Source organism: Carassius auratus, chromosome 14 (genome assembly GCF_003368295.1).
Source record: "Carassius auratus strain Wakin chromosome 14, ASM336829v1, whole genome shotgun sequence".
NCBI classification, from domain to species: Eukaryota; Metazoa; Chordata; class Actinopteri; order Cypriniformes; family Cyprinidae; genus Carassius; species Carassius auratus.
The window spans coordinates 19,770,501-19,797,527 of record NC_039256.1 but is presented as its reverse complement, the minus strand read 5'-3'; the positions used below and the strand labels follow the sequence as shown (position 1 = coordinate 19,797,527).

Here is a 27,027-nt window from a genome sequence, read left to right as displayed (position 1 = left end):
GAATTCCAATATTTATGAGAATATGAGAACCTGAAAACTAATAATGGCAGTAACTCCAAGTCTAAAGCTCAAAGCAAAGTCGAAACTTGGACTTCATTGTCAGCAGAAACTGCGCCTGCAGGGAGCTCTTCTGTAAACGCCCTGTCTATCACAAACAGTTTAACAACATGCTGGAATGACAGGGCAAGGTAAAGTAACCTGACACCACCTGCCTGTAACCAGGGGAACACCCCAGTGGAGAGGTGGAAGGAAATGGCTTGGCTAACTTCTTGAAAAACAATTGTAGCAAAAAAAAAAAGGTGAAGTTAAATGTACTGCATTAGAGAGACCCTTGTTGGCAAAATAAAGCTTAGTATTCGATATTAGTAGCTTCAAATCCACTGCACTCATCTGATAAAGAATAAAGCAGAAAGTACCTTCACCCCAGTGGTCAGACACTCTACAGGTAAGGCCATCCTTAAAAATATTTTGGTTTGCAGTAACAGTAAAAAAATGTTGTTGTTTTTTTAAAAGGGTCGGTAGGTAGGTCTATTTTTTTTTTTCAAGTTTCAATGTAAAAAAAAAACAAAAAACATGCAGGCTATATAGACCACAAACAAATTGAAATCTTTGTCAAAAACTTGTTTATTGCATGAATTTCAGGTGAGAAGAAAATAAATTAGGTACCGTTATACTGTTTTAATTGCTTCCACCGCTAGGTGTCAATGCAACCCATAAATGAGAGACAGTTTACTTTGCTTTCTTGGGTTGTAACTTTGAAATAAAATCCTGTTTGATTTGAGTGACAAGTGTTCATTAAACTTTATTGAATTTTACAATCGATTTTCCATGTCTAGATTCATTTTATACAGCAAATAACACCAAATATAGTTAAATCTACGGACAACAGGCAGGACGAATGTAAAGATTCAATATATTGGTAAAGACCAATATTTCTGATGATTTATTGGTGTGAAGTTACCTGCACAATGGCAAACAGGAGTGCAACATTCTCGAAAAACAATAAGCAGAGTGGACTGCCATAATGCAAAACATTTACTGCAGGCTTCAACATGGTTGTGTTTACGATTATAAATTTCAACAATAAAAAAATAAAAAATGTAAAAAAATCCCATGCGTAGGCGATTCTAGCCCGAATCTGTATCTGTATGCATGAGACTGTCTGAATACTGGCAGTATTATCAATAATAATAATTGCGCAAAAATAATTTTTTGATGTATTATGGTGCCCGAACACGTATGACTTTGAACAGTGACCACAAACATTTTGTTTACTACAGCCACAGCCATTATTACCAATCGCGAACTGTTGACTCCGACAATGAATGAGAGGAGACGAGCGCATAGGCCATAGTGTGACATCTGTGTAAACACAGATGATGTCACAGGGGTTTTTTTAAAGAAAGAACATAGTCTTCGTTTGTATGTAGGCCTAGACAATTTATATATTTACAATACTTACTAAAATATAATTTAAATTCTTTTATTGCTTTTGTATTAGTTGTTTGAAGTAAAAAAAAAAAATGGTCGGTCTTAATGCAAATGTACAACTGGCAAGTCGGTCGGACTAAAAGCAAAAAAATAATAATAATAATTGAGTCGGTCCTAAATTGACAGGGTCTGTCGGGTTACTGCAAACAAGAATATTTTTAAGGATGGCCTAATAAAATACACATATGACAGACAACACAGAAAGCTGGGTCCTGTCCGTTAGACACACAGTTCACAACATTCAAAGACTAATGCTAAAGTGCAAGGTCTTCGTTGTGACCCGTCAACACAAGATCAGGGGAGAATCTGGGCCAGCTCTGCCTCACACTCAAATGGCCTCACTTGCCTTCATTGTGTGCAGGGCTTTTTTATTTTTGGGGAGTGGGGATTGGCTGCAGGCTGCCTCTTTGTCAATTCAGTTATATAATATTGCAGCCATGTGCTTTTTGAACGTGAAAGCATGTATAGGGACTAGGTTATGATTAGTACAGCCCTCTTAACAGGCATGCAAGCTAGTACCACAAACAGATTTTCTTTACTGAGGTCTGATTATTTTATCTGATTTAATTAATGAGCAATACGTAACATCTCACAATTAAATGTGAAAAGACATTTTAGTATAAAGATGTACAGTGTGAAAAAATGCATATTTCTTTTTTTGATTTAACAGTGTCACTGAATTATTCGTTTTTGAAGATTACCAAAAGTGAGCATTAGATGACAGCAAGGCCACTACTGGTCGATATACAACCAATACTCATAAATAAATTAAAAAGTAAATAATATCAGTCACTAGCCAGCTTAGTTCAGACTACAGCCCTAAAGTTATAATAATAGATATACTATACATCCATATCTTCAAAAAAAATAAAAAAAATAATAATAATGCTAAAAAAAAACTAAACTGCATGAAAAAAATATTTTATTATGACAAAAAAAAAACAATAAAGTACTTTTTTTTTTTTTAGTTTATCCTTATTTTGGTGTCCTGATTCTTTAAGTTTTATTTTATTTATTTATTTATAACAGCTATTTTGCTATTTAACAAGTTTTGGTTGCTCTTAATGTTCAGTGCATTATTTATCGATTAGATAAAAAAAGATGCAACCTGAGGGAGTGACAATCTTTTCTGCATCGTTACATACATTCAAGTTAAATTAATTATCGAAAATTAAAAACAAATGCAGACTGGGGACTCAGATGCAGACTCATTGGTTGTTGATTGGATGGAGGCAGTGAATGTGAGGTTACAGCTGATTGTAAGAAAGAGGTGGCGTTAAGTGGAGGAAATGTCTGAATAAGTCTGTAATTTCACCGCCAGACTGATTTATAACATTCCTTAAAAAGTACAAGGACAAAAAACTATTTTAAATATGCAATAAGTTTGCAATCAGATCAATACCATGAAATTTGAAAATATATAGGGCAAATATTCTTTTAATGGTTTAAAATATCTAAGGTGTAATTTATGTGCTTAACATGGAATGCAAGGCCAAATAAGAAAATGTGTTGTGAACATTTGTCCCTGCTAAAAACAAAAGCTTCACAGTTCAAGTTCAATCACTGTCCCCTAAGTTAATGTATGACAAGAGGAGTTAAAATTTTAACAGAAACTGGTCTACAAATAGACTCTGTCCCTTTCTTACACACACACACACACTCAAGTAAAAAGCCACAATGTCTCTTATATCTCTGGTTCCCAACTAATTCAGTGAGCTATTCTGGCACAAATTAATGTGTCACTTCTATTTCTATGTAGACGTAAGAGCCATTGGGAGGGAGAGGCAGGTCATTTATACTCCAGGAGCGTCTGAGTAAGGAGGAATATGGGGGAGAGCATGCCGAAACAGATAACTTACACAGCAACATTCCTGTCATTGCTCACATTGACACCAGAGAATGAACTATGCACTGACATACTAAATATTAGTTACATTGGCTTTTAATGCACTTCAAATCTTGTCAAGCACTATAATTGATTTCCAATCCTATTTGCCAGCCAAATGTATCCATGTTTCTGATTAGTGTTTACAAACTGACACTTTATGTTTTTGGTCAAGAACTTCTTTTTGAAAGTGTCATATCATAATAAAGCAACAGCAACACATTTAACATAAAAAATATTACAAAGTTTTGTGTTGTAGTTTCCACTTGACTACAAAATGACAGTAATGTTTAGCATTTTTAGGTTAAGTGACTTCCTGATTGGGCCCTTCCCTGCACCTGTCCTTCTGATCTCTGCAGGAAGCTCCATATAATATTGCATTGAACAAACATAACGAAGAAACGTCGGGCCTCAAAGAGCAAATATGCCGGATCATTACGTCAGAACTTAAGTTTAGCTCAAAGGTGAACTTCCCTACCAAATAAAAGCACCATATTGCTTATGATAATATAAAATATGAAGTACTAAATGACTTACTGCTGGCTTTTGTTGCGTTTATGGTTTGATTATAAAAACATTCTAGAGAAATCCTCGAGCAAACAGTTTAACGTTACCTGCGTCGCGCAGCAACACAAACCGTCACTGACTAAACATATTAGGTTAGAAACAACATTCATGACGTCAGCCCAACGGCTGAGCAGCTTCATACGTTGTTTTCATGACTTTTATTCATCTTTAAATGCACTAACGTTAACTTACACTATGTTGAACATGTAACTCGAGACAACAGATGTCCATTGTGGGCACAAACAACGACGCTTTCCCTTGGCTTTTCAGCACAGCAGATTGAATCACATAAAGCTATTATACTGCCAGTTTAACTTATAATAAAACCACACTGTGTTTTCCATACTTTACACAGATATTTCCTGAAAATACTCTGTGAATATGAGTTGAGGTGATCTTACCGGGCGGCGTCTAAAGCGCTGTGTTCAGCTCAGCCTCTCGTTGTCCAGCTCACTCCAAAAACATTTTAGGAAAGTTAAAACGAGTCAAACAATGAAGAATAACCTAGCGAATGCCGCACATCGACGTAAGGAGATATGTCGCTTTCTTATGTTTCGAATCGGCACGAAAGGTAAATAAATAGTAAAGAATTTAAGGAAAATGTTTCGGTCTGTCCTGCTTCGCTCCTCCCATTCCAACAGCGGCACCTTCTCCTTTAAAACCGAGTCTCATTCGCGCTCGAGACGCGGGATTTCAATCCGTCCCGCTCACGCGACCAGCGCGCGCTTATTCCATCTTTCCTTTCAGAGAGACTCTCGTGATCCAGCAGATGAAACCTAACCCTGCGCCGAAAATAATCTTTCTAACGGTAAAGTCAGGCTCTTCCTCCACTCTGTGGTTTTCAGGCAATTTAGTTTTTTGCCCCCTCTTTTTTTCCTCTCAGGTTGATCCCTCCCACTTCTGGCACAGCTTCACCCCAAGTACTTTCATTCAAGCGAGTGAACTGCAGTATAGTGTTGGGAAGTCTGAATCATGTTCGTGAATCGGTTCTTTCAAACAGTTCATTTCAAAGAACCGGATTCAGCGATTCTTTTACGTCATCGCACGGTTGCTGTCACCCGATTTATCACATAACCAATCAATTAAATTCAAGTTTATTTGTATAGCGCTTTTACGATACAAATCATTTCAAAGCAACTTTACAGGAAATTAAGTTTCTAAGATATTTAGTAGTAGCTTAGTGGTGACTGTCAGTTTATGTGCATATGACAGGAATTTTCAGAAAGAATTTATACAAGACATAATCAACCAGACGATGAACACTATTAATAGCATTTACAATGTGATTGTATAGTAAGTAGTAATGTTTGTTTGATCCAGCCACACACATGCCTATTTCCGATTAGTTTAGTTAATAAAAGTAATAATAGGCTATAAATAGGTTTCCATAATCCAAGACTCCTAGTTCAAATTGCTGCAGCCATGAATCATCTTATTAAAATATATTTAGAATCTAAATATCATTTGCTGCAATGAATCACTTATTGTGAACTAGTTCAGATAATAAAAAAAAAAAGGATTTGAATCAAATAATGATTCATTCCAGTGAATTCCAAGAAACTTAAACGCAGTCAAGCTGTTTCCATGCATAGTTCTGGATAAAGCTTTATCATTGAACATTTCACTGAGCAGAGTATGTCAAACAAAAATCTGCCCCCTTAATTCTACAACAGCCAACCAATCATCAGTCCCTGAATGTCCTCATTTGCAAATAAGGATTCTTTCTCATAAAACTAGGCGAGGCTAAAGTAGTTCACCTTCTTAAAGGGACATGCAGTAGTATGCCTCTGTGATGGAGTGATTACAGAAGCAGGCAAGACACAACAGGCACACATGGGTGTGTGAAGAAAGCGAGAGCAGTTTGGGGTCTTGATGCAATAATCTTACATAATATTTCTAAGTACAAAGGTGATCTTTTCTTAAAATCACACATGAAATGATTTATTGCATATTTAAAGACCCTACAAAAAGCTGACTTACATGCATCATCTCAAATCTCTTGTCTTTGTTAATCTCATGCATTGTCCTTTAGGGAGCACAGTTTCTTTTGCAGTGACAAACATCATGGATACACACTGAAAGAGCCACTCTACCTTCTGGTCTGTACTGGGCAATGATGGTCACCGTCTGTCCAGCCCTCTTCAGTGCAGCAGCAGCCTGCTCATGGGTAGCATTGCGCAGGTTTACACCATTCACCTGGGAGAATACCATAGTAACAGATTAAAACAACAACCCCCACACGCCACACACTCACACAAATCACATGATGCAATGCCAGCTCTAAGACTTCATACCAATTTAAGGAGCAGATTGTATTAGGAATCATGAAAAAATCCATTCCTCTTTCTTTCCATATATTATACATTAAAGAATATATGTGTTTTTTTTTTAAAAGAAACAAATACTTTTATTCACTAAGGATGCATTATATTGATTGAAAGGAGTAAATCAATACTGTTCTTTCTATTCATCAAAGAATCCTGAAAAGAAATGTAGGTTTTCAGAAAAATATTAACACTTTTATATATAACAATAATTTTAAGTAATGATAACAAATAGTTCTTAAACAGCAAATCAGCATGAGGATCACAATGATATCAAGAACCAGCAATACACTGTATGGGTCAAAATTATAGATTTTTCTTTTATGCATAAATTCAGTATAAGATCATATTCCATGTAGATATTGAGTAAATTCCCTAATGTAAATATATCAAAACATAATTTTTGATAAATAATATGTCATGCTAAGAACTTTATTTGGACAACTTTAAAGGTGATTAGATTTTTTTTTGCACCCTCAGATTGATTAAATAAATGTAGCCTCTGTGAACATAAGACCATGGAAGCTGGTTCCCACCACGGGATAAAAATAATAAAAGTCAGAATTGGGAGATAAAATATTGCCCTTTAAAAAAAATTATTCCATGAAGGTAAATGACTTCCATATAAGACACTTTACAAGACACATCTTGTAATTTTAATGCTGTCCATCTTCACTATTTGAACACGAGTGTCATGGACAGTTACTGACCGACAGGATGCGGTCTCCTCTCCTCAGCTCTCCGCTCAGGTCAGCTGGACCCCCTGCCAAGATGAAAGACACGAAGATGCCCTCTCCATCCTCGCCGCCCACAATGTTGAATCCCAAACCAGTGGAACCCTTGTGCAGCAGGATCTTCCGCGGCTCTCTGCCAAGCAGAACGACAGAGTCAAAGATCAGGATGGACTCAGATCACCACAGCAGTAGGGAGAGAACGAAAGACAGACATGTATGTGCAATAAAAAAAGAAATGTAGAGGAAAAAACACATTAAGAAGTTTGAGAGTTGGGGTGGTTTTTAGATGTTTCAAAAATGTTCACAAAGCTTCATTTATCCCAGACTGCAGCGAGAAAGAATGAGAATTCAGAGGGCAAAGGAACAATAATAATGTTTCAGTCTAGCCAGAAGGTAAATTATTATTTTGCATTTCGTTTTCCTTCTGTCATTTACAGAGAGTGGAAATCGAGATGAACAGATAGCACACAACGCTCTAGTCACGACTAGAGGACACTGGCAAACTTTCGTCCACAACAAAACTAAACAGCAAGTGCTCCAGATTTGTTCCAGAAATGAGCGCTAACACATATACACTGATAACAAACACACTTTCTCACTCGGCACAAAACGCGTTCACACATTGAGCTCATCCCTGCCTTGTGCAGAACTGCGGTACTGTTTTAGCAGCCATGATTCATCTGCAGGCAGAGAGGCATTCCAGACTGCCCAGATCTGGCACACCAGCAAGACTCAACTACATTCAATGGCCGTCAAATCCCTTTCTGAATGTACTGCAGAATAACACAAAAAAACTGATCCCTAAAATGCAACACACATCCACGTTTGTAGTGACAGCTCCCAGCTTTCAGCAGTGCAGCACACGTTTCTCATTAGAATTCTGTACTACCACAGAACTCGGTCGGCTCTCGCCATGAGCCATTCCACATCGGTTGCCCATGGTACAGCTTTATGATGCTAAAAACAGCAATTTTATGTGAGCAGATGACATGCTTTTAGGAATGTTTTGTCAATATATGCAACATACATAATGAACATACAAAGTAAAGGTGATGTACCATGGCCTGCACAACAGTTCCCTGCCTTCAGCCTCTCTGATGGATCTCATCAATACACAATCTTTTCTTTCTTTTTTATTTTCTTTTTTTTTAAGTTCCTTTCTATTGTAGTCTGTCCCTGCTGAAAGCTGACAAATTGCAAATGCTCTCTCTCACACACACACACACACACACACAAACACAGTACATGCTTAACATCTGTGATTGATTACCTGGAAATACTGGAACCAGAATGAATTTCATTTGGTTATCTTGGTTTGAACATGCAGTGCAGAGGTTGATACAAACACACATTATAATTAACCTGTTAAACCCTGAAGAAATACCAGACAGGGTTGTAAATAATTTGAAGCTTAAAATGTTTGCATCCATGTAGTCCAAGAAATTTAATTTCCACAGAAAACTGTAATGAAATGAAAATTAATTTAAATGCAATTGGCAAAGGGTTCTGGGAAATGAAGTGTCTTACCCTGCACCCTGCTTCTACCATCATGTATACAAACCTTTTCACAAACGCTGCTTCTATAAAGCATTACTTTGTATACATTCTAGCTTTAAATTTTATTTGAGTTTCCTTAAATTCAAATTCAAATTGCAATTCTATGTTTACTACCTCAGTTTAAATTTAATTCATTTCTGAATGGCACACAACCTGGATACCAAATGCTTTTCTGATTAAACACTAAGATCAGGTTGATTAAATAATAATCAGAAGAAATAAAATGAATGAAAACAGAGGCATATGAAACTGGTTTTATTTGAACTGAGTTAATTAAAGGCAATTGTTATTAATTTCTACATCAGACACTTATTAGGTCTAGTAAATGTTTGTATTAAATTAAGTGGACATATTCTTTTATTTAAATGATGGGAGATTACTTCTAAGAATTTATTTCAAATACATACCTTTAATACCAAAGCAGATAGAGAAATGAACAGCAAATATGTTGCTATTGCAGAGCGGTACTATTCACAGCTTCCTGGTGCACAACAAGATAAAGCAGATAACAGATGCAAACAGACTAACACTCAAACCACTACCTGGACCGACTGTACCTGTTCATGAGAGTGATGCTTGTCTGGCCTCGTCTCTCTACATTGGACTTTACCATTGGCAAGGAAGACGAGATGTTGACAGTGAACATGATGCCTGGCGCTAGCTGCCCAGCAGGGTTATGAAGAACATTATCCCAGGACTCTGTGTCTCACTCCAGACCAGCGGTGAATGCCGTATGTGTATATTTGTGCTTTCTCTAAGTGTAGGGGAGTGATGGGAAACAGCACCACATCGCTTGTCACGCTGTCACCCCTGCAGCAACAGGGTAAGACTTAACTCTTACCAATCCCTCTCCAACTATCCACCATCCAACACAATTACACATCCTTGATTTTGAAGTTATCGATCAGGAATTGATTGAATCATGAAAAGTAGCTTATTCGTAAATGAATAATTGTATCTGCATGTGAAACAAAGTCTAAGAAGCTATTTATTTGGTTAACAATGCAATAGTTCATGTGGCCTAAGTGATGCCAGTGTACAAGGAAAGTTGCTTCAGTGGAGATTTAATTAAAAATGAGAAAGACTTGTTTTTCTTTGCAATAACTTGCAAAAATGAATTGGTTAGTATAAGACCGAAATGTGCATTAAAAGAGTAAAAATTGTCTGTTTTGTCTATGTTATCTCATACACCTTATTTTGCAAAGTGGAGGGTAACCAGTGTGTTTGCATTCTGAAAATACATTAGAATAATAAAGAAATACCTGTTTGCGATATATCAAGCAGCATAATGAGCTATTCTGTACAGCTAAAAAAAAACTAAGAGCAATTGACATCAGAAGCCTCAAATATTCAAGTCACAATTGACCTTGCCTGTTCTTATGTTAAGAACAAGGTGGGCATGGTGGACATTACATTTTGTAGAGTGTTTATTGTTGTCACTCCATAACCACCACCTACTTCCACCCCAGCTTTGTGGCACAGGATGAAATTTCCTGACCTCATTGAAGGATGACCACAAGGCTCAGAGGTATACAGGGTTGCAATGCCCCAGTGCAGTCTGTCTGCTTCTCTTTCCGTTCTAAGTAATTGGCTCTGGTTGGGTGATTAATGGTGGACACGGTGGATACTGTTCTCCAGAAACACGCAGAAACATAATTCTTCTTGGAAAACATGTTCTATTTGGCCAGACCACAGGTTTATGGCTTTCATGGCTGCTATGGGCTGCTCTCTCTCTTCCTCTTTTCTCTGTGTTTTCAAAGCTCTGGGTAAAAACCATCGATCTGTTCCTCAGAACACACTACTTCAGTCCCATTTGACTCCATGCCAAGAAAAGTTCAAGATATTTCCAGCCTCTCCGAGCAGCTAAGAATAAACCAAGCGTGTCAACAGTTTACAATCAGGTGCGTCACTGAGTAAAGCTGCCAAAAACTACCCCTGTTCAATCATATTAAATCCCGCCTATGTATATAGCTGTAAGTTACCCTGCTATCTTAAATGAGTGCAAATGTATGTACTACTAACCTCTAATTAGGAATAATGGTTGAAATAACATGGCAGATTAACATGGCATAACAGATGAAATACTCATTAACATTATTTGATCAAATATCAAATATACAGCAATACTGTCAACATTCTATTTGAATATTTTTGAAAATGTAAATAAAAAATCATTCAGAGATCATTCTTATATGATAATCTGGTCATAAATATGCTTAAATTGTATTTATTTATTTATTTGTGGAAACCATGCCATTTCCATCAGGATCCTTTAATAGAAAGGTAAAAAAAAAACTTTAGAAATTTGTAACATTATAAATGCCTTTTTATTAGTTCTTCAGTGCATCCTTACTGAATAAAAGTATTAACTTCTTTTTAAAAAAGAAATTCTCAATCAACCCAAACTTTTTAATTGTGTATATTTGTTATATATTACAGTGAGATGATTATGTAAAAAAAAAAAATTCAGCTGCTCTCCTGCATGTAACTGATCTTAACAATGAACGTTCCCATGGTGCCCTGCTTCACTTGCAAGACAAAAAAATGTGAACTACATTTTAAACGGTCAAAATGGTTCTGAATCAACCATTTGTGAAAACTTATTATTTAAATATTTAAGTAAACAAATAATTTCATTTAATGACTTTTATGTATTGAGTTATTTAATTTAAACTGTATATCTATTATAGTTTGCAGCATCAAACATAACCAGATAAACTGCAATGTACAGCTTTTCAACTCTACATCTGCTTTCAGATTTAAAGACTGCTTGGTTAGGTGACTAATAAAGGTTACTAATCGCCTAGTGTGGACTTAACATACCAAATAAAAACCATGCAAATGGTTGGTGCACCTCTACCCGTCAGCACTTTCTGTGCAAACAGTTCTAACTAAATATTATTTTTCTTTCCCAAAATTCCAAACCTGTATTTATTCGGCTTCATATTCACCCTGTTGTGCATGTGGCACTTTTTAGTCAGAAAATACATTAAGTCTCACCAAGTGATGTAATGCACTGAATGGAAAAACAAACTTCATGAGTCATACAAGGAAACCATTTCTGAAAACCATAATCAAACATGGTCAGAAATGGCCTGAACTATTGGAAATTTGAGATTTCTATGTCTGTCTGGCTTTGTGAGCGTCTCTAAATGCATGTCCGTCATTTGTGAACAAGAGTGTGTGAGCAGATTGTCATTAGCCTGTTCAACTGGCGGCATGGCTGATTATGTTCTGAAATCCGAATGGTGGGTGGGAGATCTCCCCCGAATCTCCATAATGTATTCGGCTGGTAGAGAAGCCAAGAGGCCGTTAGTGTGTGCTGGGTCAGATGAAGGGATCTAAATGTGTCCGTGACCGCCATGCTAGTGTGGGGGAAGCACAGATGGGCAGAGGGCCTATCTCAGTCTCTCCTGTGACTCAGTCATGTACACACACACACTGGCAGAGTCCTCCAGGAGTGAAGTGACACTGTACACCAACACAAAGTATATATGCCTGTAAACAACTTTTATTAGCCTCTAAAAACACTTCCAGGGTGATTGTGATAAGGTTCAGACTTACTTTGACAGCTTACTTTGGGACAGTGAAAAGCAAAGTGGGATAGTAGGACACTATTTACGTACTTTGGTAGGCGTAGACCTGCGTAGGTTTAAATATTGTGCTTCATACTGTATGTGTGTGTGTGTGTGTGTGTGTGTGTGTGTGTGTTTAGGCTGCATGTCAAAGGGAGTGTGTGTTCATGTCAGCACATTATGACAGACTGTCTAAGTGTATCTGTGTGTGTGATGGGCATTGGCAGAGCATCCTGTGTGTGTGTGTGTGTGTGTGTGTGTGTATGTGTGTTGTGGCCTGCTTTATCCCATTCAAATGAATCATGACAGCTTCAGGAATGTGCGCCACTATTCATTTGTAGTCTGACTGCAAGAATCAGCCTCTCACTTCCCAATACATTTATGGTAAGAGCAGGCCCTACTGTTTATATTTACATAACTGCAACAGAAGCCAAACATTCCTGTGTTGGAAGGATCCATGGGTGTGTATTTATGTGTTTGGAGATTAATTAATCTTTTGTGACTGCTTCAGTCACACCTACGGTAATGCTACTATAAATGTCGATAATGAGTATACAAACATACACGTGCAGGAGAACAGAATTGTTATATACATTCATGATCACACACACATCCTTGTGGAACAATAGCTCTGCATATAAACAAGTATCCTTCATATTGTGTTGAAGGTTGTTCTAGTTTGTAAATTTTTTTAGCACACTTCTATGCACTTGTATGGGTGCTGCTAGTGATCTGTTGATTAAAAAAAGCATAGTGTCTGTGATATATACGGCTCTAGTATTTCAGTGTAAGCATTTGGATTCTACCAGACCTAAATTGTAGGTTTATCTGTTAATAGTGCATACTTTTCAATAAACTGCATGATCGGTGGTATCGACAAGTGAGCTGCTGACGAGTTGTGTGCTAAAGGTTAATATTAGCTTAATATTAATACTTACTTATAAGACCCTTAATGGTCTAGCTCCTGCATACGTAACTGGTCTACTATCATGCTTCAATCCATAACGTTCCCAATCAATAACCTACAACTAAATGTAATGTGGAAACTTAATATTTTCTGTAAAACTGCTCTGCAACGATTGGTATAGTGAAAAGCGCTATAAAAATAAACGAATTGAATAGTGGTATGTAAAGTGGATGATACCCATCCCAGACAGCCAGTCACAGTACATCACTCAGACTAAGACTGCTTCAGAGAGCACACACAAAAACACCAGGACATTACATGGGCTGGTAAAGGACGATGGCTTAGACTCACATATTATCTGGGATTATACATATGTACAAAATGGGCAGGGTACGAATTAGGGGGAGTTTGAGGGTGTTGAACACTCTATCGACTTGCCAAATAAAGTCAAAACAAAAGGCTGCAGGCTTCTTAAGTATATTTTTACTAGCATTTTCAAAGTTTCAATAACCTAAAAAAAACTGTATGTACAATATAAGTTAAATAGTTGAATTTTTCCTAAAGAGAAAAAAATAGTGGGCTATTTGAGTGCTTTCCTTCGGGATCAGTATGGAATGTTACCTCGTGCATAATTAGTGGCAATATTTATCAGTTTATTGTAGATTTAAATTTACAACTTTTACTCTTCTGAATAAAATATTTTTAAGATGCTGTGGTAGGGGCGGCAAAAGACTATTTACTTTAGGTTGGGAAATATTAAAGAGACAGTCAAAAAAGCAACAAAAAAATTCTGCCATCATTTAGTCACATGTATGACTTGCATCTGTGGAACGAAAAAACTAAACAAAAGATATTTTTTGAACTTTCACTGTATAGGCTTCATAGTCACACAAGTCATACAGGTTTGAAATGACATGAGGGTGAAGAAATGATGACAGAAATGTAATTTTTTTTGTATACTATCTCTTGAAACTATGTCTTTAAATCTGAACAGTGTGTGTTTCTAAAGTAGCCTCCTGTTTAATTTGCACACTGAAGACGCGACAGACAAGGCTAGATCGGGGTAACATGTTGCAAGCCTTCATTCATTTGACTCTTTTGACTCTAAAGGTGCCTAAAGGCCTGTTTACACCAAAACAAATATCCGGTGTGAAATTTGGTGAGATAAACATTTTAAATTGAATTCATGTTAATGTGTCTGTTCAGACCGCCACGAACATTTGCATGGCATCAATGCGACTGTTTTTATTTACATTTCATCTCACAGTGAATAAAACTGGCCATCCAATAGGATTTTTCTGTAATTTGTGCATGAGTGTGTTTGAAAAGTGACATTTGAGTGAGTGACAGGGTTCCCACACATTTTGAATCGATTTCCATGATTATTTTTAAATTGTTTTCCGGGAAATGTTGATTATTTAATAATTTGTCCTCATAATTTCTAGCTGCCATTTTAAAGCAAAGGTTTTTAAAAATATTATATTTGTAGTAGAAATTTCCTTGTATGATTTTTACAAGTATAGCAATAAAATTAAAAAGAATCCCCTGATATTTCCATTTTTTCAGGACTAAAGAAGTGATTGACTGTGAGTGACTAGATGAATCCATGTACAGTTAAATGGCGCATTGTGTCCCAGAATAACTAAGGTAGTTCCGCTTTTCTAAATATAACACCTACTGTTAAAAAAAGTAAATCTGCATTTGCATTTAACCCATCTCCTGTACTTTACACAGACAAATCATCTGCGAAAATTCAGAACAAATTTTTCTGCAAATCATCTGTGTCGGTGTAAACAGGCCTTGGGGGTTTTAATACCACGAGCTAACAAAGTGCTTAATCTGTTAAGGAGTACGCGGCTCGAGGCAGGGAGCAGTTTCGCCTCAAGGCCTTACCTGTGTCACGCTGCAGGTTGGGGGAAGGAGGGTGGCCGTTCGGGGTGGGGGGTAACTAGACTATGCTAAGCTAAGCCAGGCAGAGCGAGAAGCAGTGGTTAGTACCTGCCGGTGTATGGGACCAGGCTTTGACACAGAGCAGGTGGGGTGGGGCTGCAACCCACATCCCCAGACCCCCTGCTGCACAGATGTGGGGAGGGAGGGCTGGTGTCCCCATGAGGTTTGTGGATGGCACTGTAAATGGGCTCGGCCCTATTGGGGGTACAGAAATCACACAGTAAATGGGGCGCTTTCAGACACACAGAGACAGCAGACACAGAGACATACTGTATGAAGACACGTTACACATGCACACAGACGGAGACAAAGACACACATGCAGAAGTGAGGATGCATTCAGCTGGATGGCAAGAGAGGGACGAGTCAGCTCTGGGGCACGGGCTGACTCACAGGCTACAGGGAGTCCCTGCTCGGGGAGGTGAAACCCATCTCATGTCCAGGCAACAGTGGCCGTGACTTCAAAACATTTGACCCCATGCCAGAAGCATCTCTTATATCCAGAGTGTTTGTTTGCCGTGTTGGGATTCGTGTTGGAGACTTTATACACCCAGTCATGTTTAGTTAAAGCAATATTCACAAACACACCACCACAGAGAGGCATTACACACCTCGTAGACGTTCTTCAGCCCACAATCAACACCTACTTAAAATCATTTTTATTTGTTATTTTGCCCAGTTACATCAGAAAATGTGAACAGTATCGCCAAAAAGAAATTAAACAACTAAAGCTGAAGAACTGTAGCACAGACTGTGGGAAAACAATGTTTTTTTCTAATCAAATTTATATATATGGACATGCAAGTGTTTTTTTTTTTGTTTTTGTGATTTGTGCATGAGTGCATTTGAAAAGTGACAGGGTTCCCACATTTTTTGACCAATACATTTCAAGTCATTTTCCATGAGAATTTGGTTTACAGTTCACTTGGTCACAATTTCTCACTCATTAAATATTTTAGAGCTGAAGTGTTTAAAAAAAAAACAAGAAAACTATATTAGCTGTGAACATTTCCTTTTGCAGGACTTTCCAGGCCTGAAAATGTTAAAATTCCTTGATATTTCCAGGTTTTCCATGGCCGTGGGAACCCTGGAGTGAAGAAGTAAGTGATTGTGAGTGAAATGATGGGTAAACCCATGACTCTGACCTGGTGAAGTCCTCCTCCCCCATCATGTGGCGTGGGACTGGGGAGTACCTCGAGGGGGTGACCTGGGGTGGTGGGTACACTGGTTTGGGCTCCATGCCTCCCATGTAGGCCATGCTGGAGTTGTGTCCGACGTGGTTGTCCACCATGGTGGGGAAGGCTGGAGGGAGGCCGAGACCAGTAAAGGGAAAAAAAGGCAGATGATTTAACCAGGTAGTTACAAAGGACCAGATTATCTCGAAAATGTGGCTGGGACTGTAGATGTGTATGTAATGCATTAGCATACATAGTTTAGTTGTAAAGGTTAATGCACAACTTAATTCAATTCAAACTACAATTATAATAAAGAATGTAGCATTCTAATTAATCTATAATGCCAAAGTAAGGTTTTCGGACATTATCGGCATAAATCCTTTTAGTTTTTGATGACAAAACTATGAAAACATGTTATAGATGTATAAAAATACAAATTCATGAAATACAAATATGATATAAAAAAAAAACCTGGTTCAAATTTAATCCAGTTATCAGGCATTACAGCTACCAAAAAAGCAAGTCTGATTGTGATGTGCATATACTGTACACTACTTCAAAATATTTTTTTATGTTTCTAAAAAAAAGTCTCTAATGGTCACCAAAGATGCATTGATTAATACAGAAACCTACACAAAACCAATACAAAATATAGAATATTATTTGATCAAAAAACATAATACTGTGAAATAATACTGAATTCTATACATTTCAGTTTCCTGTTTTAAAATTATAGTTAAAATGTAATTTATTACTGTAATGACTTCAGTGTCACATGATCCTTCAGAAATCACTCTAATATGCTGACTTGATGCTTAAGAAACAATTCTTAATGTCAGTGTTGAAAACAATTGTGCTGCTTAAAGGGGTGGTTGACTGTTTTTTTTTTTTTTTTTCTAGGCTTGATTCTTTTATGGCGTGCAGTCTAACATGTGTTAATGCTTAGTTAAAAAAATAATAATTATATATATATATATATATATATATATATATATATATATATATATATATATATATATATATATATATATATATATATATAAATATGTTTTTATGAAGCCCTTCCCTCAGAAATACACGATTGGTTAGCTGGTCCAGTGTGTTTTGATTGGCTAAACTGCCAGTGCTTGTCTGAATGTCCCGCCCCTCACCTCAGCAGCATGTGCTCTGGTTGTAAACATTAGCATTGATTATATTGCTTATCTATTTGAGCATGGTTGAGATGCGGAGAATATTAGAGAAGATTATTGCACAGAACCTGTGCAAGCACGGCTCTTAATGATATGTTTTTTGTTTGTTGTCTCATACTTTTAGATACGCTGCTATTTGTAAATGCTACTGCTTCGGTTAGCTTTTAATATAATATTAAACTGCCATAATTTTAAAAGACATAAAAATATCTCTACTTGCACTGAACTTTCAGCAATGCAACTTTGCAGCTATTTTTTATGCTCAAAAAGTACAATTACACACTAACTAATGTTAAAAAAGTGAAGTAGCAATCATTTACCTTTAATATTTTTAAGTTAACCGTGAACCATTTTTTTCAGGATTCTTTGATCAAAATAGCAGCATTTTATGAAATAGAAATCTACTGCGACATTATACAGTAAATGTTTATACTGTCACTTTTGATCAATTTAACATGTCCTAACTGAATGAAAGTATGAATGGTAATGCACGTCCTTTATTATCTAATCAAAAGACAAAATTATTATTGCTTGCTAATTTCAGGTTACTTTAATGCATTTATATCTGAAAAGGATTCATGCTATTATTGGCCGTAATTCCACTTTGAATTTTGGAGGGCAATTTACTGTATGTACAATATTACTGGATTAAACCTTCATTAATACTGTATGAGGAACAATACCATAGGTGTACTTTCATTCAGACTTTCATTAAAGACTTGCTTATCTTATTTTTTCAACTGACCGAAATAAATTAAATATATAAAATATTTTAATTAAAATACAGTTTCATAGCCAATAAGAGATATTCAGCCACTATTGACAGGCGTAGCAGAAAGTACATTTTGGCCGATGTGTGCATTTGTGCAGGTGGATTGTGTGAAAGCCTCGTCTCTCAGTGGGAGGGAGGGATTGGTGCTGTGATGGGAGCAGCAGTGCAGTGTGTGTGGGTGTCTGAAAACAGCACCCACTGCTACACCACATTACTGTTACAAAACTCCACAGCACTCACAGGCACTGCACCACTCGCTTTCATTACAGGGTTAAAGATAAAAGCAGATAGGGATGCAGGTTATATTTAAAATGAAAACCACCAAGGCCCTTTCATGTTTATCAATGCAGTAATGGACAGATTTTATGCTCATAAGGGCATAGGGTGGATGGAGATCAGCAAAAGAAGGTACGTACTGCTGGAGTAGTCTGGTGGGGCGTACATATCGTTGAGATGTACTGGTCCCGGCTTGGCCACTTTCAGATAGACCATGTCTGAAGTGTTCTTCAGGGCGGCCACAGCCTCCTCATGACGCACATCCTGAAGTATGATGTTATTCACCTGTGAAGGCAGACACACACACGCATGTTACATCGGCTGGTCTCTGAAGCATGACTCAGAATGTTCACGACAGCACATTTGAAGATAATGGAAAGGAAACGTTTGGTGTGGAGGCCGGAAGGCCCCACACTTTCTGCGACGACGCTCCATTCTCCGGCTCTCAGCCGTCCGGTCACAAAAGGAAGGATGAGAGGGAGGGGAAGCTGGAAGGGCGTAGTGCTTTTTCCTTTGTATTGGCCCCTACACACTACAGAAAGCTGAGTGTTTGATGGGTAAAAATTAGTCTGATTTGTTTTGAGGATGTGGAAAGAGACAGGTCTGAATTGGACTTGCAACCAAACCCACCTCTCTGAAGCGCTAATTTAATGTCAGTAGAGGATAAGAGTTTTATATATAACTATTTATTATTAATTTAAACTATTATTATTTTTGCTTATATATACTATATTAACTAACATGCATATTAACTAACATGTAACTAACTGCAAAAGACAACAATAAAAAAAAACATTTTAAAATTAAATAAAAAAATGTATATCAACAAAATAATTACTTACAAATTAATTAATAAATAGCAAAATATATAAAGGCAAATAACAACATTATTTCTTTAGAGAGTTATTCCTTTATTAAAAAAACTGAGTTAAATAAAAAAAAAATGGGTATAATATTTAAGATATTAATGATCAACATTTGCAAATATAGAAATTTTAAGTATTAAAAGTATCAGCTAAAAGTATTTTAATATTTAAATATTTATTTATTCTATTTAACAAAGTAGCAAGTTAGCCTTGTGGAGAAACTTGGAAAGATTTTTTCTTACCCTAGTTAATTTATGCAAAAGTTTTTAAAACAAAACAACATGATGCAAACTGAACATCTAAGAAGCTACTGTTAAAGTAGATAAATTCATCGCTTTATTTGACCTTCTTCCTCTGGCAATCTCTGTTCTATTTCTATTCTTAAAAAATAAAACTTGCCCCTTTTAGACTTACATTCTATTCATTTACTATCTGCTTGTTTTCTTAAAAAAAACACCATCTTCTCTATTATTTTTGTATTTGATCTATCTGTCTCTTTTTATTTATTATATAATGAAAAAAACCTTGCTGTGTGTAGTACGTTAAGCTAGCTGAGTTATAGCACTTGCGTATCATTGCTCTTTCGTTGATTTTGATTGCTTCCATTGTCCTCATTTGTAAGTCGCTTTGGATAAGAGCTTCTGCTAAAGGAATAAATGTAAATGTAAATGTAATAGGAAGATAACACTTAAATTTTGAATTTTGTCCAACCCTGCATATGACAGAGAATCACTTTCAGATCCTACGTTCTTGCAATGCACCATCCCCAATAAAATAAATGGATAAATAGTGTTAGCTGATGCAGCATCTGCTCTAGTTTGTAGATGGACTACACAGAGACATAAGTAAAATTTGACCAATTCTAGGCATTCTGTTCAGAAAATCAAAGTCCCAGACTGAATTAAAATCATAATTTCCAAGTAAAGAAAGGGAAGTAATGGCACACTTTACACGTCTGCAGTTACAGCAGCCATGATTGATGCGTAGCCTTTTAATGATGACATTTATGACAATGTCAAATCCTGCTCAGTCCCTGGCACTCGCGTGCCATGCAAGTGTTTCTCTTTATCACAGATGTGCCCTTGTTTGAGTTTGCACTTACCTTCACATCCATCACACTGTGGCCCATAAACCTCACACATGAGATATATCGCCTATAATACGGCATTATAGTCTACAATAGTGTCTGTGCTCATTGAAGCATAAAGTAATTATCCGGAAAAAAAAATCTTGCAAAGATAAGCAATGTGTGGCTCTACATAAAGTGAAGAACACAGATGCATGTGTGCAGGTGAAATCTTACAGCCAGTAGGCGATCTCCTGTCTGCAGACGTCCATCTTTCTGTGCGGCTCCACCTTCGATGATCTTTGTGATGTAGATACTGTTGTCGCCCGGGATGTGCTGGTTGCCTATACCACCAGCAATACTGAAGCCCAGACCTTGAGTGAATGGAATGGAGTTATATTTTTAACCAGGAAAAAGTCGAGACAATATGGTACTCATAACCCAATTTATTTTCTCAATGTTGCATATTTCCAAGAGAAACAAGCAATTCAGTGAGAAAATGTATTGCTCACATTAAGAGTAAGAGTAAAAGGGGTCAATTCGTATTCAGAACTAGTTCAAAATAATTCAGAACTGCTTTAATAAGGATACCGTACATCGCATCTGGCTCAAATGTGTTGGTATACACATTTAGCTTGTCTTACCTTTAGGTCCTTTGAGTAGGTTGACCTCCAAAATGGTCTCAGGAGGAGCCTGTCTTCTGCGTACCAGCAACCTGACCACTGGGCCAGCCTCCTTCAAAGCCTCTACTGCCTTGCTGTGCACAACCTCTGACACGTCCACATCATTCACCCGCAGAACACAGTCATTTACCCTGAGACACAGAATAAAACAATATAATAAAGCAAATGTAATGGATACATACACAAACAAGTTGTGAGCTGCCTTGCCCCCTATCGGCAGCTTACTTCTATATGACAGTATTCTAACTGCCAACTGTCTTTGAACCTCACAAGTGGTTAATATGGAACGCTCAACATAAGTTGCAGTCACATTGGCAAAATTTGATGTCATGGTAAATTTCCCCAAGCATTAAAAAAGTTAAATCATTGTTCACTGTCAATAGAGTAGTGATGCATTAAAGCACCATATACACAGTAGTCACTTTCAAACCAAGCAGAATTCTGTTGGTCAACTTGCCAAATTCACACGAAAACTTGAACGTGTGGGGAAATGTTCCACTGTTACGCAGAATTCCCAATTGCATGGACTCCTTTTGAAATGACTGGATTTAAAGTGCTCCTATTATGCCATTTCAAATATTGCCTTTCATGAATTGTGTAATGCAGCTGTATGTGAATGCAAACAATCTGCAAAGTTATAAAACCGAAAGTACACTAAATAAAGACTCTGAAAAGCCTAAATGACTTGCCAATAATTCATGTGTTCTACACTGGCCGGCCACAAACAACGTGACCCACCATCAAACAATGTAGCTTGTTGTTTGTGTGGTTAATATCATGTCAAGGAGATGCTGTGTCTTATGTTGTGAAGGTTCACACCATTCTAGGGAAGACTGCTTCTCTAATTTCCAGGAGTTCAACATGGGATTCACAAAACACTTGTTCAAAATACAGAATAAAAAAAGAGTGTATAATGGACCAATCACAACAGACTGCACCATCTGAATAATCAGAGCAGAGTAGGCTTACAGAAAGGAAGGGTTTAGAGAGACTCAATCTTAGAACTGCTTTAAAATAATCATTTGAGAATTGTTGGAAAATTAGGTGATATTTTGAGAAAACATAATGTTTTTTGACATTGCATACTTGTATATACATTTAGGAGACTCCCAAAACAATATTAAGAACCATATAATGGCATAATAGGGGCACTTTAAAACTTCTCCAAGCAACTTTAAAATTGACAGTAACTCCATATGCAACGAATAGAGCTGGGAACTCAATTTCAATAGTTTGGCATTATCATGTTGTCAAGCTGACATTGTTAGTTAGCTGCTAAGCTGATACTCTAATAGGATAAAAATACTTAGGAAAACAGTAAATTTTTAATTACAAATAACTTTTTATAGATATTTCACGATTGAGTTTTCTCTTGCCATGTCTGTCATCATTGCCTCCGCCACCAAAGGATACATGTGATGCAGCTTTAGAATTTGGTCAAACTAGGCAGGATAATTAAGATGTCTAACTTTTGAAACAGCCATTAAGTGGGGAGTCTGCTTATGATGCCTTAAAACATTGCCCATGTAAACAGCTCAGTAGGTTTTTGGAAAAAAAGTTAAGAGTTGCACAAAGAAATATTAGATCCTGAGAGAAGTATCACTCACCCTAGTCTGCCATCCATGGCGGCGGCACCACCTGGGATAATCTTGGTGATGAAGATTCCTGGATCATCAGGAATGTGTGGATTATCCACACCTCCAGCAATACTGAACCCGAGGCCAGAGTTGCCCTATTGACGACATACATGAGTACATTATTATAGATGAAGAAATGATAAAAATCTGTTTTTCGGAAGGCACCTGGCTCTCATTACTTTGTAAACACTATCTAGGCACGGACAGTTTTCTTCTTCTAAATATAGGAATTTCTGGTGCGCATTTCAAGAATCCAAAAATCTTATCCGTTTCCGCCTATTTCCTCCCTCCGTACTTCATCACTTCTTACACTGCTGTTTTTATTCCAGTGCCAAAAAGCTGAGACAGGCTGGTCCGTCTGACAGTCACATCTCAAAAGACAGACCCTAAAGCAGACAGCTGAGAAAAGACTTCACTTTATTATTTTCTATAATTAATGAGCAACGGTCGCAGCAAATTAGTACAGAGTGGAGCTAAGACATCCCAGTGTGCCTTTCCTGCTCCAGAGCCACTGCGAGAGCTCCCCTAAAGAAGCGAACACACCCACGGACCTTTTAACGTGTGAGAACCTAATATAGTTTATTTAGGCCTCAGTGTGCAGAAATGGCACTTAGAGAACAGCCCTGCAATTATGCTGAAAGCTAAGAGATGCCCCCAAATCCAACATCCACTGCTGTTTAATGAATGGCCTATGCAGACAGATTTAGATTCATCTGCATTGAATAAACTCCAAGTATGAAAAGACATTGCAATGTTAAAACAATGCTAGTTCCTATGATAATTGTACCTGTACACAATTAACTGCATGGTATCTGACAAGGGGTGCATTTTCAGTACTCTTTACTAGTCCAAAAAGTTTTTTTTTTATAATTATTATCATCAGCTGACTGATTTTAATGGTTAATCTACAAAAAAATCTATATATATTTATAGATTTATAGATATCATTTCCAACCCGTATGTTTTGTGATGAGACCAAATTACATTGCATAAAGTTCAATTTCAGGCATTAGCTCAACATTTACTGCCATCTAGTGTCCAGATCCCCATAGGTATCAATGGTTGGAGGAGAATATTGACACATTTTGCAAGACCCTAAAAAACTGACATATAAAATAGCTGAATGATATTTACCCTTTCCAAAATGATTTCTTCATATTTATACATGCCATCACTCCCATTCACCTGCAATAGACAAAAGAATAATAACAGACTCATTAGACATGATGTAATGCCAACAAATTATACACAAGAAGGTCACAGCTATAATTAATTATGTAAAACAGAAACGCTATAAACTCAGTGCAATAAAAATAAGTGGTATGAATCATGTACAAGGCATAGGGCCGATAAACAGTCAAAGACAACTCATTATAACGGTTAAATAATAATTGCACTCTGCATTAAAGCTACAGTCCACATCTGCTGTCATTTAATCTGTGCATATTTTTATTGTTATTATCTCATGTACGTTGGGAAAGGTTTAGCCCGAGTTGAGGGGGAGATTTCCACGTGGCAGGCAGTCAGGCAGGCAGGCGCTACTGGAGGTGCTGAGAGCATGAAGCAGATACTTACATAAGGGCCTGCATCCAGTGAGTCTGCGTTCACAATGATGGGGGGAGGGTTTGCCTGTGAGATGAAGAGATGCACATTACCTCAGTGTGTGAGGCTGGTGGCTCACACGTATGCACACACACACACGCATACACACACGCTGTCATGAGGAGATAGTAAATGCATGCCATGGGAACAGTGGGTCTAAACAGAGCATGGTACATCATCACCATGATGTGACGCTTCAGGGGGAAGAGTGAGGACAGGACTGGAGGTGTGAAGATTACAGACGGCCTGTGGTCTGCCGTTGAAAGAGAACTGCAGTCGAGCCGAATGTGTGTTATTGCCCTCCGGCTAGTTACATTTTTCATGTTTAAGCAATATCTCATAAATATCAGCACGGCTATGATTACACTTTTTTTTTTTAACTTTTTGTATTAAGAAAGGATGAATTCAATTGATTGAAAGTGACAGTAAAGACATTAATAATGTTACAATAGATTTCTACTACATATAAATGCTTTAACTTTCTATTTATTAAAGAATCCTGAAAAAAATATTACTGTTTCGACACAATATTAAGTATTATAATTATAATCTAATTATAAATATTAACCGGTTTCAGTATTGATGATAATAATATTTCTTGAGTATCAAAGTAGTGACTTGCTGAAAATAAAATTTTGCCATCACAGAAATGTAACTGTAATAATATTTCATAGTATTACTGTTTTTTTAATCAAATAAATGCAGCGTAAGTGACTTTAGTACATTTAGTTTACATTTAGTAACATTTTAGTCTTGCATTTTAGACACAACAGATGGAATTATTTGGTTTATTTTTTGGTCTTGTTATAAAAATACATCCAGAGTGAGCTCATTTTTGTTTTTTCAGTGTAACACAAAAGCAGAAATTCTAAATCTTTTTTTTTTCTCCACAAAGCAATGAAAGGCATTCAGAAGGGGCTGTCAAGCTCTAAAAAGGTTAAAATTGCCATAAAAAGCACCATCAGTGCAGTCCAATTTAACCCATGTGCTATATTTCAAGTCATACAATTGCTTCGTTTGAGGAAAAAATACAAAAACCTAAGAACTTTTGGGAGTTTGACAGTCACCATCTACATTTAATTACACAAGAGCATATTTAACATTGTGCAGAATAATCTTATTTTGTGTTACACCAAAGAAAGAAAATAGGGACAACATAAGAAAATGTCAGACTTTTTGGTAAAGTATTCCATTAATATATAGCAAAGAAGTGGGAATGTACAAATTCATGTCCTCATGTCATTTTAGGTATTGAATAGAATCGTCCATGCTCTTAAACCATATGAATGAACCCAGCTGACATTCATGGCCTTTCACATGCAAACCTTGTTGTGTTTGTGAGTATTGATCGGATTGATCTGTGGTGAGGTGATGCTGACAGGGCCGCCGGGTGACTAGTAAAAAAGGAGATGTTGACTACCTCTCCACCCTCTTTAGTACTTAAGGAGTGAAGCACTAGATTATCACTCCAATTCATACTCAATCCCACAGACCTCTTTTAATCAAGCCACACACATCCAGTAAAAATACTGAAACATATTTTAAATGAGATAAATTCACTCGAGAAAAAAAATATTGTAAGATTAGAGAATATATCAAATAATTTGCTTGCTTGGTTCAATCATAAGCATAATTTGAGATCTATTCTTTTCTGTGCTGTTATTAGCCTTGCCATAATCTACATACACGTGAAATAACACACATTTCTAAGATCACTTTTGACTGCTAAGTGTACATTGTGTGCACAGATGCTTTAAACAGTCAGAATTTTGAACATGTATACAAGTGGAACTACTATAGACAGCTTTCTATACCGTTCAGCTATAGTGCACAGATATTTACCACCCTCACTTTCCCTGTGGTTGTCACAGCAGCTACGGCTGACTGCCATTCGGTTGCAGACCCTGAATAATTTGTGCACCTCTCTAAGCCAGTAAAGACCTGAAAAGACCATTCGAGTTACAAGAACATATTCTAAAAGCGTTTCCTACGTCACCACCTCTATTTTCACCTGACACTTCCTTCCTCATGACAGGTTTTCACAGGTGCAGACAGCACTCAGGTACAGCTAGCTCTCTAGCGTGAGAGGTTAGCGCCGCAGCTTCTCCATCCAGACCTCTGAACACTGGGTAAAGAGCTGCTCTTAAAGTCTAGAAGAATCTCATTGGTGAACAAATGCAATATTATAAGACTTATGCTTTTGTATCGGTTATTTATGTACACAAGCAGCAACCGTTTTGTTTTAAATCAGAAAGTAGAAAATCAGGAGTGTAAATGTCCCTACATACATTGTACTTACTGTACACAAAACATTATGTACTCTGCCAGAGTGTATGATTTTTATAAGAGTATTTTCAATTTACATTAAAGTTTTTTTTGTTTTTTACTTGAAGGAAACAACATTTCAGACACAATAACTAGTTGCTTTTTCCAGTTTAGCATGGAAAAACAAAGCACTGAAAAAAATCTTGAAAATATCTGCTTCTGTGTTCCGCAGAAGACAGAAAGTCAACCAATCGATTTAAATCTTAAATGAGATAACACAGGCTACCGTTCAAAAGTTTTGGGTTGGTAAGATTTATGTTTTAGAAAAAGGTCTCTTATGCTCAACAAGACCTCATTTATATGATAGAAAATACAGTAAAAACAGTAATAAAATATGTAATATGATATTACAATTTAAAAAACATATTTTAAAAAATGTTTTAAATTCCTTTGAAGCCAAAGCTGAATTTTTAGCATGATTACTCCATTCTTCAGTCTCACATGAC

At 36.9% G+C, this 27,027-nt stretch overlaps 1 protein-coding gene across 17 annotated transcripts in view; it reads right to left on the bottom strand.

Annotated features, from left to right (window-relative positions):
* The window catches only part of LOC113113944 (disks large homolog 3-like), an 81,947-nt gene that overhangs the window by 12,787 nt on the left and 42,133 nt on the right, over positions 1-27,027 (bottom strand). For 8 of the 17 annotated variants that reach the window (XM_026280525.1, XM_026280537.1, XM_026280539.1 and 5 more), the window contains 10 exons: positions 24,230-24,283; positions 23,789-23,839; positions 22,625-22,749; positions 20,979-21,148; positions 20,572-20,708; positions 18,543-18,687; positions 16,135-16,309; positions 15,039-15,185; positions 6,978-7,134; positions 6,037-6,139 (listed from right to left, as the gene is read on the bottom strand). In XM_026280525.1, the coding sequence (XP_026136310.1) occupies positions 6,037-6,139; positions 6,978-7,134; positions 15,039-15,185; positions 16,135-16,309; positions 18,543-18,687; positions 20,572-20,708; positions 20,979-21,148; positions 22,625-22,749; positions 23,789-23,839; positions 24,230-24,283 (1,264 nt within the window). The remainder of the gene's footprint in view (positions 1-6,036; positions 6,140-6,977; positions 7,135-15,038; positions 15,186-16,134; positions 16,310-18,542; positions 18,688-20,571; positions 20,709-20,978; positions 21,149-22,624; positions 22,750-23,788; positions 23,840-24,229; positions 24,284-27,027) is intronic. The other 9 variants (XM_026280533.1, XM_026280536.1, XM_026280532.1 and 6 more) reach the window with 5 other exon arrangements.